The 14,731-nt window shown below is 47.5% G+C and overlaps 1 protein-coding gene across 3 annotated transcripts in view; it reads left to right on the top strand.

The window, feature by feature from the left end:
- The window catches only part of INSR (insulin receptor), a 135,228-nt gene that overhangs the window by 90,544 nt on the left and 29,953 nt on the right, over positions 1-14,731 (top strand). For 2 of the 3 annotated variants that reach the window (XM_077860063.1, XM_077860065.1), the window contains 6 exons: positions 691-905; positions 1,851-1,977; positions 4,424-4,674; positions 5,939-6,106; positions 10,610-10,811; positions 12,355-12,390. In XM_077860063.1, coding sequence (XP_077716189.1) covers positions 691-905; positions 1,851-1,977; positions 4,424-4,674; positions 5,939-6,106; positions 10,610-10,811; positions 12,355-12,390 — 999 coding nt within the window. The remainder of the gene's footprint in view (positions 1-690; positions 906-1,850; positions 1,978-4,423; positions 4,675-5,938; positions 6,107-10,609; positions 10,812-12,354; positions 12,391-14,731) is intronic. The other variant, XM_077860064.1, reaches the window with a different exon arrangement.

Raw genomic sequence — 14,731 nt, 5'->3', positions numbered from 1 at the left:
ACCACCTTCCTTTTTTTTTTTTTTTTTTTTTTTTTTTTAAGACCACCTTCTTGAATCGTTCACCAGCTCATGCTGATTTTTCTGCCATAAAATGGCCTTGTTTGCTGAGGTCTAGACCTTTCATTTGGATTGTGCTTATGACCCCCTACATAGGTGTCCTAGAACTAGACCAGTACCATCCACTAGAGATATGGTACAAGTCAGGGGTGCCTGGGTGGCTCAGTCTGTTGAGAGTCTGACTCTTGATCTCAGCTCAGGTCTTGATCTCAGGGTTGTGAGTTCAAGCCCTGCATTGGACTCCATACTGAGCACAGAGCCTGCTTAAAAAAAAAAAAAAATCAGTGAGTAATAATCAATTCAGACATGAATAGATGCTAAATGGTGAAAATTTGATGAGTAACAGGATATTTACAGAGTCTCAAAGTACCTCCCCATAAGATTAAAAAAAAAAAGGAAAGAAATGTGACACAAGTCACACGTGTGACTTTAAACGATCCAGTGGCCACATTTTAAAGTCTTCAAAACGAATCAGGAAAGTGAATTTTAATAATGCATTTTACTGAAACTGTTCCATCTGAGATGTTATTTTGACGTGGACTCAAACTAGGAAAGTGAAAGAGGAGGATTCTTACATTTTTTCTCTGCTTGTGACAAGCCAGGGAATGACAAGGTTTGTGTGTGTTCCCGTAGGAACTACTCTTTCTATGCCTTGGACAACCAGAACCTAAGGCAGCTATGGGACTGGAGCAAACACAACCTCACCATCACTCAGGGGAAACTCTTCTTCCACTATAATCCCAAACTCTGCTTGTCTGAGATCCACAAGATGGAGGAAGTCTCAGGAACCAAGGGGCGCCAGGAGAGGAACGACATTGCCCTGAAGACCAACGGGGACCAGGCGTCTTGTAAGTGGTGATGTCCTGGTCCTTCCAGCCCGAGGACCAGATAAGGCGGCTGTCTTTCTCCTTGAGCACTGCACTGGCCCTCAGCGGGGGTGGGGTGGGGTGGAGTTGGTGGCAGGTGTCATTGCCCCCCCAAGCTAAAGCAGCTCAGAGTTCTATTTCTGCAATGCCAAGGACAGGTCTATCATATCTCTGTGATTTCAGAGAGACAGTGCCTGATTTTGGAAGATGCCACATCTGCATTGAATGAATGAATGAATGAATGCATGCATGCATGAATGAATGGATTTCTCCTTATAGGTGACCTTGGCTCTAGTGCTCCAGCAGGTCCTGCAGCTGCTGCATAGCTGGAGGCTACCAGCTGACTTCACTCCTCTGACAGGTTCTCTCTCGAGGAAATATCAGAGCAGCAAGGTGCCAAGGCTTCCAAGAGCTGGGTCTTTGCCGCAGATTTGTGGGAATTCAGGAGAGGGAGAGAGAGCAAGGTTGGGGTGTAGCTTGGGGGGGGCTTGCATCCCACTCTTTCTAAGGCATCGTCTCTCCAAGGCCTGCGTGCTCTCTAAACTCACTTGGCCCATATTCAGTTTGCACTGGAGTCATATATTCTGACAAGGAAGGCTTGAAAGTCCATGTGTGTGAGAAAATTGTGCCAGGACAGTCGTCACTCTTGAAAAATCACTTTTCCCAATAATTATCGGCCAGTTGTCCTTCTCAGTTCGGTGCTGACCACTGTTCCTGTGTTGAGCATCTGGCTGCGTGGGGACCAACTTGCGTGACCAGTTCTAGCCTCCGAACACCAGGAGGAGGCTTGTGGGGGTGAGACCCATCCGGGGAGCAGCAGACTGACACCTCCCTTCTCCCAGATGCTCTTGGAAATGTTGGGTCACCTGTTGGGGCCTGAAACAAGTTTTTAATGCTGATGTCATTAATGTTTTTAAACTTTTCTAGGTGAAAACGAACTACTTAAATTTTCTTACATTCGGACGTCTTATGACAAGATCTTGCTGAAATGGGAGCCCTACTGGCCCCCCGACTTCCGAGACCTCCTGGGGTTCATGCTCTTCTACAAAGAGGCGTAAGTAAAGGGTATAGACGTGTGTGGGTTGTGTGTGTTCAGAGGTTCCCCTCTGAGGTGCCTCTCTCTCTCTCTTCCTTGTGGAATAGCGATTACAGGATCCCTTTTATCATCTCACAAGCTGATGGCATGTGAAGTTAGTAACATCCTCATTTGTCAAAACCAGAAATTGAAACAGGTTTCTTTTGGCCAAGTTCTACGGCAATATTCCATTTTGCCTCATATACGTACACCTCAACAAGACGTCCTTAACAAAATTTGCTCAGTCCACTGAGTGGGTCTTTAAAAATTTATTTTTGGGGATCCCTGGGTGGCGCAGCGGTTTGGCGCCTGCCTTTGGCCCAGGGCGCGATCCTGGAGACCCGGGATCGAATCCCGCATCGGGCTCCCGTTGCATGGAGCCTGCTTCTCCCTCTGCCTGTGTGTCCGCCTCTCTCTCTCTCTCTCTGTGACTATCATAAATAAAAAAAAAATTTTTTTTTAAATAATAAAAAATAAAAATTTATTTTTGTATCCATTTTCTATTTTTTCCAACCTTTAAAGAATTTATTTTCATTTTTATTATTTTTATTTTATTATTATTTTTTTATTGGAGTTCAATTTGCCAACATAGAGCATAACACCCAGTGCTCATCCCGCCAAGTGCCCCCCCCAGTGCCCGTCACCCAGTCACCCCAACCCCCTGCCCACCTCCCCTTCCACCATCCCTTGTTCGTTTCCCAGAGTTAGGAGTCTCTCATGTTTTGTCACCCTCACTGATATTTTCACTCATTTTCTCTCCTTTCCCCTTTATTCCCGTTCACTATTTTTTATATTCCCCAAATGAATGAATCCATATAATGTTTGTCCTCTGATTGACTTATTTCACTCAGCATAATACCCTCCAGTTCCATTCATGTCGAAGCAAATCCAACCTTTAATTGTGGCAAAACATATCTAATGTAAAATTGACCATTTGAACCATGCTTATGTGTCCTGCTCAGTTGCATGAAGTACATTTGCCGTGTTGTGCAAACATCACCAGCATCCATCTCTAGAACTTTCTCATCTTCTCAAACTAAAACTGTCTCCATTAAACTTGGTCATTTTGGGGCACCTTGGTGGCTCAGTGGTTGAGCATCTGCCTTCGGCTCAGGGCATGATCCTGGGGTCCTGGGATCGAATCTTGCATCGGGCTCCCCACAGGGAGCCTGCTTCTCTCTCTGCCTATGTCTCTGCCTCTCTCTCTGCGTCACTCGTGAATAAATAAATAAAATCTTAAAAAAAAACCCCACAAAAATACAAAAAGCAAAACTTGTTCATTTTGAGTACAATTGAGCCTTGAACAATGCAGAAGTTAGGGGCACTGACCACCGCCCAAGTCAAAAATCCACATATAACTTTTGATTCCCCTAAAACTTAGCTACTAATAACCTGCCATTGGCTGGAAGCCTCACCGATCACATAAACCGTTGATTGATATGTATTTTGTATATTATATGTATTATAGACTTATTCTTACAATAAAGTCAGCTAGTAGTAGTAAAAGGAAAATGTTCTTAAGAAAACCGTAAGGGAGGGAAAATGCATTTATGGCCCTGTACTTTAAAAAATCCATGTGTGGATGGGTCCACCCAGTCCAGCCCATGTTGTTCAAGGGTCTACTATATACGACTGTGCTGAAATTCTTTTTTTAAAGATTTTATTAAAAAAAAGATTTTATTTTTATGTAATCTCTATACCCAACATGGGGCTCGAACTTACAACCCCGAGGTCAGGAGTCAAACATGCTCCACCCACCAAGCCAGCCAGGCATCCTTGACTTTCCTGAAATTCTAAAAGGAGGTGGTGGAAGTTGTGGTTATATTCCTAGTAATAATTGTTCCATCTCTGAAGATTTATCATGTGTCTGACTGTGTGCTGAGAAGTAGCACACGATCTCTCATGCAGTCTTTTCTTTTTAAAAGATATTGTTTGTTTGTTTGTTTATTTATTTATTTATTTATTTATTTATTTATTTATTTATTTATTTGAGAGAGAGAACGAGTGAGCATGCACACAGGGAGAGGGAGGGGGCAGAGGGAGAGGGAGAGAGAATCTCATGCAGACTCTGTGCTGAGCGTAGAGCCCGACGTGGGGCTTGATCTTACAACCCTGAGATCACTGCCTCAGCTGAAATCAAGAGACAGATGCTTAACGGCTGAGCCCCCTAGGCGCCCCTCTCATGCAGTCTTACCAATAAGTAGCGAGGTAGTTGGTGTCATCATCACTACTGACAATAGTCGGAAAGTTGAATGATAAGGGGAAGAGTCCCCTCTCTTCGGGACCTGTGTCATTTTTCCTGGTGGCATCAGATTTTTGGTGAACAGGAGACAACCCTATAGGATGTCACCTCCCCTGCTGCATATCTGTCCTCAGAGCCATAGTCATGGAATGATACCTGCCTTCTCCTGCTTTGTCTTGAAAGCCCTTATCAGAATGTGACCGAGTTTGATGGGCAGGACGCGTGTGGCTCCAACAGCTGGACGGTGGTGGACATTGACCCACCTCTGCGGTCCAACGACCCCAAATCGCAGAACCACCCGGGGTGGCTGATGCGGGGTCTCAAGCCCTGGACCCAATATGCCATCTTTGTCAAGACCTTGGTCACCTTTTCTGATGAACGCCGCACGTATGGAGCCAAGAGTGACATCATCTATGTGCAGACAGATGCCACTAGTAAGTGTTTCTTCCGTGGCCTGGACATCTTGCCTTGAACGGGTCGACACAGTAACATTTGTAGGAAGTGCTCTTTTATGTGGTTATTGGCTTCTGAAAGCATCGGCTGTTCTTTTGTAATTTCAAAAGACAAGGCAGTAGCAACAAGCCACCTGAGGAGTCTATAAATATTCCTTCCCATTCTGGAAAATTTCCAAATAATTCACAAAAGTCGGAAAAAAAATGAACACCATGGACTGTCTCCCGGCTTCAACAATTACAGTGTTGTGCTATTTTTATTTCATTTCTGTGCCCTACCCCCCTCCATTTTTTTCGGGGTGGGGGGCTGGAATATTTCATAGCGATTTAGTTGTATTTGTATTTTTATAAAGCCTAAGTCGTTCTCCTGTGGTGGAGGTTCTCAATCCAGGGGTGATTCTGCACCCCCACAGACGTCTGGTGAGGTTTGGAGACAGTTTTGGGTATCATGACAGTGGAGGTGGGGTGGTAACTCCACCAGATGCTGCTCAGCATCCAGCGATGCACAGGGCACAGACCCATACCCAAGAATTATCTAGCCCCAGATGTCTGTAGTACTGAGGGTGAGGAGCCCTGTCCCATGGGATACAGTCCAGACTTTATGAGTCGGGCTCCCTCCCACCCATCTCGTATCCTCCAGCAATACCAAAGGACTCCACAGTTTCTGGAAAGTTCCAGCTTCCGGATCTTTGTACACATGATGCTCTTTGCCTTGAGGCCCCCCACCCCCGCACCTCACTGACTCCCTCAGCCACCTGCATTCTCAAGGGGCAGGTTTTGTGGAGCTCAAAGGTGGTATGTCTTGGGGGATGTCAGAATGAGATGCCATATCCGCGAAACGGATGACTGGCATTTGCCCTGCAACTGGGTTCAATTTGGAGCAAACATTAGCCAGAAAATGTGAGTTTATTTGTCTCTCCCCACTATCCTCCCTTGCCCCAGCGTCTTTCCGGTGCTCCGCACAGAGATAGCTTGGCACACAGTTGGGGCCTTCTGTGCGTAAATGTGTGTTGCCTAAAAGAACGAACGAGTGGCTGTGTGATGATCTGTGGTACAAATGGACTGTGATTTGGTAACGCTTGCACCTGCCCCAGGAGCTTTCCACGCATCTTCAGTTTTCTCTGATGTTAAATAACACTGCAGTGAACATCCTCATGATTTCGTTACCTGCTGTGTTCCTTCCTAGGCCCGCCTGACAGCCAGTCCCCCCCGCTCACGGTGGACCTGTCTCCTCTCTCCTTTGCAGATCCTTCCGTCCCCCTGGATCCGATCTCGGTTTCGAATTCCTCGTCCCAGATTATTCTGAAGTGGAAGCCTCCCTCTGACCCCAATGGCAATATCACGCACTACCTGGTTTTCTGGGAGAGGCAGGCCGAAGACAGTGAGCTCTATGAGTTGGATTATTGCCTCAAAGGTGAGTGCCGGCAGGTGTGGGGAGCAGATGAGCCACTTTGTCCTGCTCCCAGGGAAGCATCTCTCCACATCCTGTTTCCCAGTGGAAGCAGGGGTGGGGGGTGAGGTGCAGGGGCATGTGCACACACACTCCATTGGCTCTTGTGCAGAAACACACAGACACATTTCTAAACATCCCCAGGGGGGTGCCTGGGTGGCTCTTTCGGTTAAGTGTCTGCCTTTTGGCTCAAGTCACGGTCTCAGGGTCCTGAGATCGAGCCCTGTGTTGGGCTCCTTGCTCAGCAGGGAGTCTGCTTCTTCCTCTCCCTCTGCTCTCTGCTCCTTCCCCCTGCCGTGCTCTCTCTTTCCCACGCTCTGTCTCAAATAAATAAAATCTTAAAAAAAAAAATAAACATCATCACCTAATGACACTCTGAAGACTCATGTCAAAACCAGATAGTTCCCATGTCTTGGCACCATTTCCTTCTGAAACGTTCTCCTCCTCCTCCTTCCCTGCTTTGGGGATGCAGCTCTGTAAATCCCCTGGATTTTGGGGCTAAGCTGGGAGTTGAGAGGTTATTGACGAAGGCAGGGAAGAGTTTCAGGCCCTACATTTTTTTCTTTTTTTTTACATTTCTTTTTTTTTTAATTATTTATTTTTATTTTATTTAAATCCAATTAGCCTCTACATTTAGACACTAAAGTTTTAAGGATTGAGGTAGCGAGGAGTGATCATGTGTTTTCTTCTACGCTCTCCGTGAAGAATTCATACTAGTGATGATTTACCACCCACACAGTCTTTAATCTTGTTTACTTAATAGGCTTCATCCCTTTGCAGGAAAACAGAAAATTATTTGAGCCTCAACCTGGTTTGTATACATTAGTTTAAAAATTTAAAACTGAATTAAAAAAACATCCCATCCAACCGGAGAAACAGATGTCATTTTTTCCCCCTTTGGGTTTTTGTTGTTTGTTGTTTGTTTTTTACGTTTGTCTGTATTTATTTTTCTGTGGCTGGTTTTGAGTTCATCATTTCCTCAGCTCTTGACCTTGGAGGCAAAGGCTCAGTGTCTGCTGGCGAGGCCTGGATGAGGCCCGAGCCTGCGGGCTACTCTTGGCTGGACCTCTGACCTGCTGTAGGGCTTTGGGCAAGTCACCGAGCTGGTCACTGGCTGCCTCCTTTTCGGGAGAAGGGGCAGGAGGCCAGATGATCTCTGGGAGCCGTCCCAACTCTAAGATCATGTGCTATATGTATGCCTGTGACCTCATCTCCCGCCTGAGCTGAGGCTTGCAAACGTGATTTATCTCCTCAGATGCTTTATATAACTCAAGAGCAAGCACAGGCCTCGGCTTAGCTGTGAGCTGTTGGCCCTGCATTCGAGTAACCGAAACCACCAGCTTGAACCACCACCAGGAGCGGCCCGCAGTGCTTTCGTTTTTTTTGTTTTGTTTTTTGTTTTTAAAGAATAACAGCTTTTATTCTGGAAGTCTGAATCTATCATTACAATGTGGCTATTTAAACGTAATTTGTAATGACCACAAAGTTTATGTAGTTAAAAATAAACTAAGGACAGATATTGTAGGATTCCACCCACAGGAGGTCTCCGGGGGAGTCCTGTCCACAGAGGCAGGAGGCAGATGGTGGGGGGCCGGGGGTGGGGTGGGAGTGGGGAGTCAGTGTTTCAGGGGGACAGGGTCTCCGTGTGGGGGAATGGAAAGTTCTGGAGATGGATGGTGGGAGTGGGTGTAGATGGTGTGACTGTGCTTCATGCCGCTGAGCTGTGCATTTAGACATGATGGAGATGGTGAATTTTATGTCATGTGCATTTTACCACAATTTTGAAAAAAAATGCACAAAATAAATAAGCTTACTAACTAGGACTTGTGATGGTTTCCTATTCGTATCACCAGTGGGGTTTTTCTCTCCCAGCTTTATTGGTGTGTGGTTGAATGATAAGATATTGAAAGGTAAAATTGTAAGATACTGAACGTGCCCATCGGGATGATTTTGGTTTGCCTGTATGCTCTAAAGGCGTTTCTCCCAGGTAGTTACTTAATTCTCCATCATCTCATATTTTTGGCTTTGTGTGTGTGTGTGTGTGTGTGAGAGAGAGAGAGAGAGAGAGAGAACGTTTAAGTTCTACGCCCCTAGCATATTTCGGTTCTATAGCACGGCATTATCAACTGCATTTTTAAAAATTGTGGTAAAATGTATATAACATAAAATTGACTATCTTAACCATTTTTTAAAAAAGATTTATTATTCACGAGAGACGCACAGAAAGAGGCAGAGACACAGGCAGAGGGAGAAGCAGGCTCCCTGCGGGGAGGCCGATGCGGGACTCGATCCCAGGACCCCGGGGATCACGCCCTGAGCCAAGGCAGATGCTCAACCGCTGAGACACCCAGGGGTCCCTTAACCATTTTTAAGTGTGCGGCTCAGTGACAAGAAGCACATTCGCATTGCTGTGCATCTGCCCCCACCACTGTCTCCAGAACTTTCTCATCTCCCCCGACCTGAACCTCTGTCCCCATGAAACTCTGACCTTCACCCCCCACCAGTTCCCACCATCTCCTCCGTCTCTGTGGACGGGACTGTCCGAGGCGACTCATTACCTATACTTTTACTACATAGTCACAGAAAAAAACCCACAGGATTCTAAGTGCCCTGCGGTGGGGGCCAGAAGGAGTAACAGGATCGAGGAGCTGTGTCTGGCCTGATCCAAAAGTCCTTTCCTCTCCAGAAAATTCTCAGGATCCTCCCTCACTAAGGAAACCCAACCTTTTTCTCCCACCCCTAATGCCATTACCGGTCCGTAATGGTTAACCCAGCCAGGTTAGCCTGTGTCTATTAATAAATATCAGAAATATTTTTTAAGAGTCCCTGGTAGGCTTTGACAGCTGTATAAATACTTGGGCTTCCGAGTGGATACTCAGCCAGTCACGGGAAGGCCCTTAGAGCCCATTGTCTCCCGGACCATGGTAGGGGAGAGGAAAGAAGTGCTCAGCAGCCCCCAGGAGGCTGTGGGCACGAGGGCTGGCGGCAGGAGAGGTGCACCCCAGGGCCCTTGGTGGCTTTTGCCTGCAGAGAGGAGCATCCATCCTCATGGTCATCCCAGAAGTGTGGCTGTGTTCCACCCGGTGGATGGCAGGTGCCCCTGGGATTGGCCTCGGGGGTCAAGGTGCGGCCCGCTGCGGTACTCCAAAAAGCAACTTTGTGGGTTTTTAAAAATTTATTTTATTTTTTAATTTATTTACTCATGAGAGACACAGGGAGAGAGAGAGAGAGGCAGAGACACAGGCAGAGGGAGAAGCAGGCTCCATGCAGGGAGCCTGACGTGGGCTTCGATCCCGGGTCTCCAGGATCATGCCCTGGGCTGAAGGCGGTGCTAAACTGTTGAGCCACCCGGGCTGCTCGCAACTTTGTGTTTTTAGGACACTGCCCTCTAGAAGTTAGGGTTCTCTCTCTCTCTTTCTCTGTTTTTTTTTTTTTCTTTTCTTTTTTCAATTCCCTTTTCTGTGCTTCTTTGAAAACTATCTTCCCTCCTCTGTCTCCCCTCATGTCATTAGTCCAGAGTTTCTTGATCTCAGCACTGTTGACATTTGGGGCCAGGTCTCTCTCTGGGGTGGGGCGGGCTGTCCTGTGCCCTGTCGGATGGTGAGCAGCACCCCTGGCCTCACCCCTCAGCTGCCAGAGTCTCCTCCCCCCCTACTATTCATCACAGCCAGAATGTCTCCAGACCTTGCCCAGTGTCCTGGGCTGGGGGACAGTGCAGAGTCACCCCTCCCCTGACCCTGGGGACGAACCACTGCTCTACTCTGACTTCGGGATTCCTGAATGAACTGTAGATTCATTGGTTTGTAACCACTGGGTCTGTTGGTCAGATCCTTTATATGGCCTCCCGTCACTTTATGTGGTTGACTGGCTGGTTGATTCATTCATGCAACTGTCACTCACCCTCTAGCCCCCCATCTTTTTCTAATCCCACCTCCCACCATGCTGTCCTTCGAGCTGCTTTGGGTTCTTGGTGTCTCTCTGCAGGCCAAGGAAATTCCTACCATGGGGCCTTGGCTCTTGCTTTTTGTTGCATCTGAACCCCTTTACACCAAGATATGTGGGTAGCTCATTCCTTTACTTAATTTGGGACTGTTCAGCGGTCACTTTCTCTGAGACCACCCCGGGAAAAGCATCACCCCCAGACATCCTCTGTGCTTTTACCCTGCTGGCTGACCCATGGCATAGGCATTTGTGTTTATTGTGTGTCAGCAACCGGCAGCTCCCCGCTCCCACCCACCGCCCCTCTCATCCCTTGGGTTGTAAGCTCCATGGGGCAGGGACATACCTGGGCACCTTAGGTCTCCCAGCCCAATGGGCTCACGGTGTCTTACAGTTTCTGGAACACGCTGAGCTGCACAGGTGTCCCACATGCCCGGGCCCTCTGAGAAGGCCCCCCTCTGCCGTGTGTGTGTGACCCCTACGGGGTCAGGGGGAAGAGCCGAGGCCACCTGTCCTGCCTCTCTCTAGGGTTGAAGCTGCCCTCCCGGACCTGGTCTCCGCCGTTCGAGGCCGAGGGCTCCCAGAAGCACAACCAGAGTGAATACGAGGAGTCTGCCGGCGAATGCTGCTCCTGCCCCAAAACGGACTCTCAGATCCTCAAGGAGCTAGAGGAGTCCTCTTTTAGGAAGACGTTTGAGGATTACCTGCACAACGTGGTGTTCGTCCCCAGGTCAGGATGGTTCCTAGGCTCGGTGTTGGGGGTCATTACCCGGGGAAGAGGATGAAGTGGGGACCCAGAGGGTGGGCAGGTGGGTAAAGGAGGAGATTCAGTAGCAACCTTGCCAGGAAGAGTACATAAGCACCCTAAATGGGGAAAGGTTAAAAAACAAAAAACAAAAAACACCTAATATTTGTTTCCCCACGTGGCCCAACCTCTGTGTCCCAGCCTCAGGCCTCCATCTGCGTTCTTAGATGAGCTCCATTAGATTTTGAGGCACAACCTGAGGGATGCCCACCTGGCCCCATGCTTGATTTACTTTCAAGTCTCAGGCTTGTCCGTCTCCGCAGGCTTCTCAACCGTTCTGGAAATTTCTATGGCATCTTCAACATCCCAAGGCTTCTCCTGTTTAAATATGTTGAGTTTCCTTTAGTGAATGAAGGGATTTATTGATGTACATTTGATCTGAGAGGGTTTGTAGTGACCCCACGCTACTCATCCGTCTTTGCCTTTCCCAGGGCAGAGATACTTAGGTAAATGGCATGTTTCTCTCGATGCCTCAGTTTACTTATCTGCCAAGTGCAGATAATAATAGTTCCTATTTCTTAGGAACGTGAGAGCACGTGAGTCGCTCAGGCTTCACAGTGAAGCCTGAGCCCTGCCAACCTTTAGAGCCAGCTCCTCCTCTACTGTGGGGCTGTGGTCCTCTGTGCTGTGGGATTGTTGAGCAGCATCCCTGCCTCGACCCACCTGATGTCAACAGCTCTGTCTGCATCATAACAGCTCATGAATCTTTATAGTAACCTACCGACCTCCTTGTCACCTCCCTTCCATGGGTCCAAAGCCAGTGTTTCTGAGCTGGCGAGTGATCCAGTTATGGGAGCTGGTGAGCCACCTCCTATCCCGCTCCCCTTACAGACCTCAGCAGGCGGGCCACCCAGGAATATCAGATGCAATGGGAGGTTTCCAAAGTGGATCGAAACCGCACTTGGTTAACGTTGGGATAAAAAAAAGATGATAAAAAAAAAAAAAAAAGGATGCTAAGATGGGTCCCTTCAAATGCCTTCCACCCCTTCTCATACAAATAGATGTTTTTCCAGAGCCATCGGTGTGTAAAATTCTAAAAAACCCTCTTTTCCTTGTGTTTCTCCCCCACCCGATGACCCTGAGTCCAAGAGTACTAAATGTCAAGCCCAGGCATGGAGGCAGTTACTGTTTTACCCATTAAAAACAAAATACGGCCGGTCTCAAGGAAATGGCTGAGTCAGTTGTGATGTTTAAATGTAGTCAGGTTTGACATCCGGGGGGAACCCCAGCTGGCCAGGTCTCCGGCAGGGAGTGTGGGGAGAGGGGATTTTCTCTGATATTCTTCTTGCTGGGTTCTCTGCACCTGCTGGAGCCGATGTGAGTTGGGTGTTGGGAAAAGTGGTCCACAGTCAAGGGCAGGGCACCCTTGGGCTGCTCGGAGGGAATGTGGCTTCCAGGGTGTCAGAAGGAAGTCGTCGGTCTGCAAGAGTTCTGTGTGTCCTCAAAGTGGTTGGTTTTGTTTTCACAGAAAATCCTCTTCGAGCCCTGGTGCTGAGGACACTAGGTATGGCTCACCTGCAGGACGTCTGCGTGGCCGCTGGTGGCTGCTCAGTGCAGAGCCAGGCCAGGCAGGGCAGGAAGCACGCTGTGTGCCTTCGACACTCCGGGGGCTTCTGTGGCTTAATGCATGTGATGGGCTGCTCTGCTGACACCAGAGGCTTCGTGAATCCAAACGTTAATTGCCTTCACCCTCAAATGGGATCTGGGCATGAATGTTGGGAACAAATCTTCACTAACATATTCTTACTAAAACATAGAATCAAGGGGCACCTGGCTGGCTCAGTCAGTAGAGCTTGTGACTCTTGGTCTCTGGGTCATGAGTTTGAACCCCACGTTGGGGGTGGAGTTTACTTAAAAAAAAAAACGTAGAACAGAAAAGCTTCTTTCTGGGCACCTCTTAGATGCCCCACATGTCCCTCCATGCATTCGTTCGCTGAACATTTATTTATCAACACCTACGGTGTGGGCAGAGCTATGTCTGACACCCAGAGTCGAAGCCACATGCAGCAGGCAGTGGGAGAGCCTGATCTGCTAGCAGAACGTTTTTTATTTGGGGTGACAAGTGTGGGACTGCAGGTGTGAGCACAGGTGTGCATGTCACTGAAGTCCACGGAGGACGGGCAGGCTTGCCTTTGACTTGTGTCTTGAACAGCAAAGGGGGATGGGTTGTCCTGGAGGGGAGGACAGGCAGAGGCCCTGGGGTGAATCACGGGCTTTTGGGAGGAACCAGCCAGGAACCAGCCGGGAGACTGGAAAGGCCAGTGGGGGCCATGTGGAGGGATTTTATGCTCTCAGCAGTGAAGGTTTGCTTTATTTGTTTTCAGGCATGTTTGTGTGGCCCCGATCTGACATCTAGTGGCCATTTGGAATATAATCTGGAGAAAAGAGAGGCCTAGAAATTTAAGGCTTTGGTCCAGATCAGGGTTTCTCTATCTCAGAGGGACCTACATTTAGGGTCAGAGTATTCTTAGTAGCGGGGCCTGCCCTGGGTGTGGTAGGATGTTGAGCAGCATCTCTGGTCTCTGGTCTCACAATGCCAGTAGCTCATGCGTTCCCCAAGTAGCGACAGCCAAAAATGTTTCCAGACATGCCAGATGTCCCCCAGTGGTGGGGTGAGGGGCAGACCCACCCCTGGTTGAGGACCGCTGGTTTGGCATGAGATTGTGGGGTGTGTAAGCAGTGGAGCCTGTGGGAACCCCAAGCTACAGATAAGGGGGGATGACTGCAAGTACATTCGGCTTCTTTGATGAGACCTTTTCATGTTTCTAGTGGTCCAGACACCCATTTCTCAGTGGTTCTTCATGAGGCACTGTGTCATGGTCATTTGGGAACCCCACCTGTGCGTGGATGGAAATGTTTTGAATCTCACTAACATGGACTCATCTTTGTTTTTTGTCCAGGGACGTCACTGCTCTTTGCATATGAGAGGACCATGCAAAAAATCTTTTTTTTTTCCATGCAAAAAATCTTAATGCATACCCCCCCACAGCCCCCACCAGGATTTATTTTCTGACTACAGTGCAGTAGGAACTAAAAATTGACTTGAAACATTTGAAAGGATAAGTGTTTCCTGGTGATTTAAAAGTCGATCACTTTTATACCTTTTGGGAGAGGCAGATGTGGGGACTTTCATTAAAGTCCACTTGGAAAATAGTGGGAAGGAGAATCTCACTCACATAGCTTAAATTTGTAGAATATCGCCAAAAACTGGGCTTTGATGCAAATTAGTAGCCTTAAATGATTTTGTGACTTAAGAAAAAAACCTGAAAAGGTAAAAATAGAAATGTATTGCAGGGGAGGGGAAATCAAGATTGCTGAACTTGCAAATATAAGGATGAAACCACAAATAACTAGAAGTAAAGCAGATGATATACTACTGGGTCCAAGGAAGATTTTAATGTTGAACTGTCTCTGGACAATTTTGTGTTATCCAATTTGAAGCTTTTGGTGAGAAGTGAAGTCTTAATTTGATCTGATTCAAGACAAAGCAGAAAAAATTAAATATTCTAATACCTTTGGTAAATGACTAAAAATTATGTCTCAAATAGTCCCTGGACCCAGAGAATTTTATAGATGAGTTATTTCAAACTCTGTAATATAGAAACTTTTCTGAGCATAGGAATCTATGGAAATCTTTCTAGGTTGTTTTGTTTTGTTTTTTGTTTTATTTAAAAATATTTTTATTTATTTGTTTATGAGAGACACACAGAGAGAGGCAGAGACATAGGCAGAGGGAGAAGCAGGCTCTCCACGGGGAGCCTGATGTGGGACTTGATTCCAGGACCCTGGGATCTCAAAGGCAGATGTTCAACCGTTGAGCCACCGAGGTGTCCCTCCAGCTCATT

The sequence above is a fragment of the Canis aureus genome, chromosome 19, assembly GCF_053574225.1.
Source record: "Canis aureus isolate CA01 chromosome 19, VMU_Caureus_v.1.0, whole genome shotgun sequence".
In the NCBI taxonomy this organism is placed as follows: domain Eukaryota; kingdom Metazoa; phylum Chordata; class Mammalia; order Carnivora; family Canidae; genus Canis; species Canis aureus.
The sequence above is the reverse complement of the archived record's forward strand: the minus strand, read 5'-3'. Positions and strand labels throughout refer to the sequence as shown.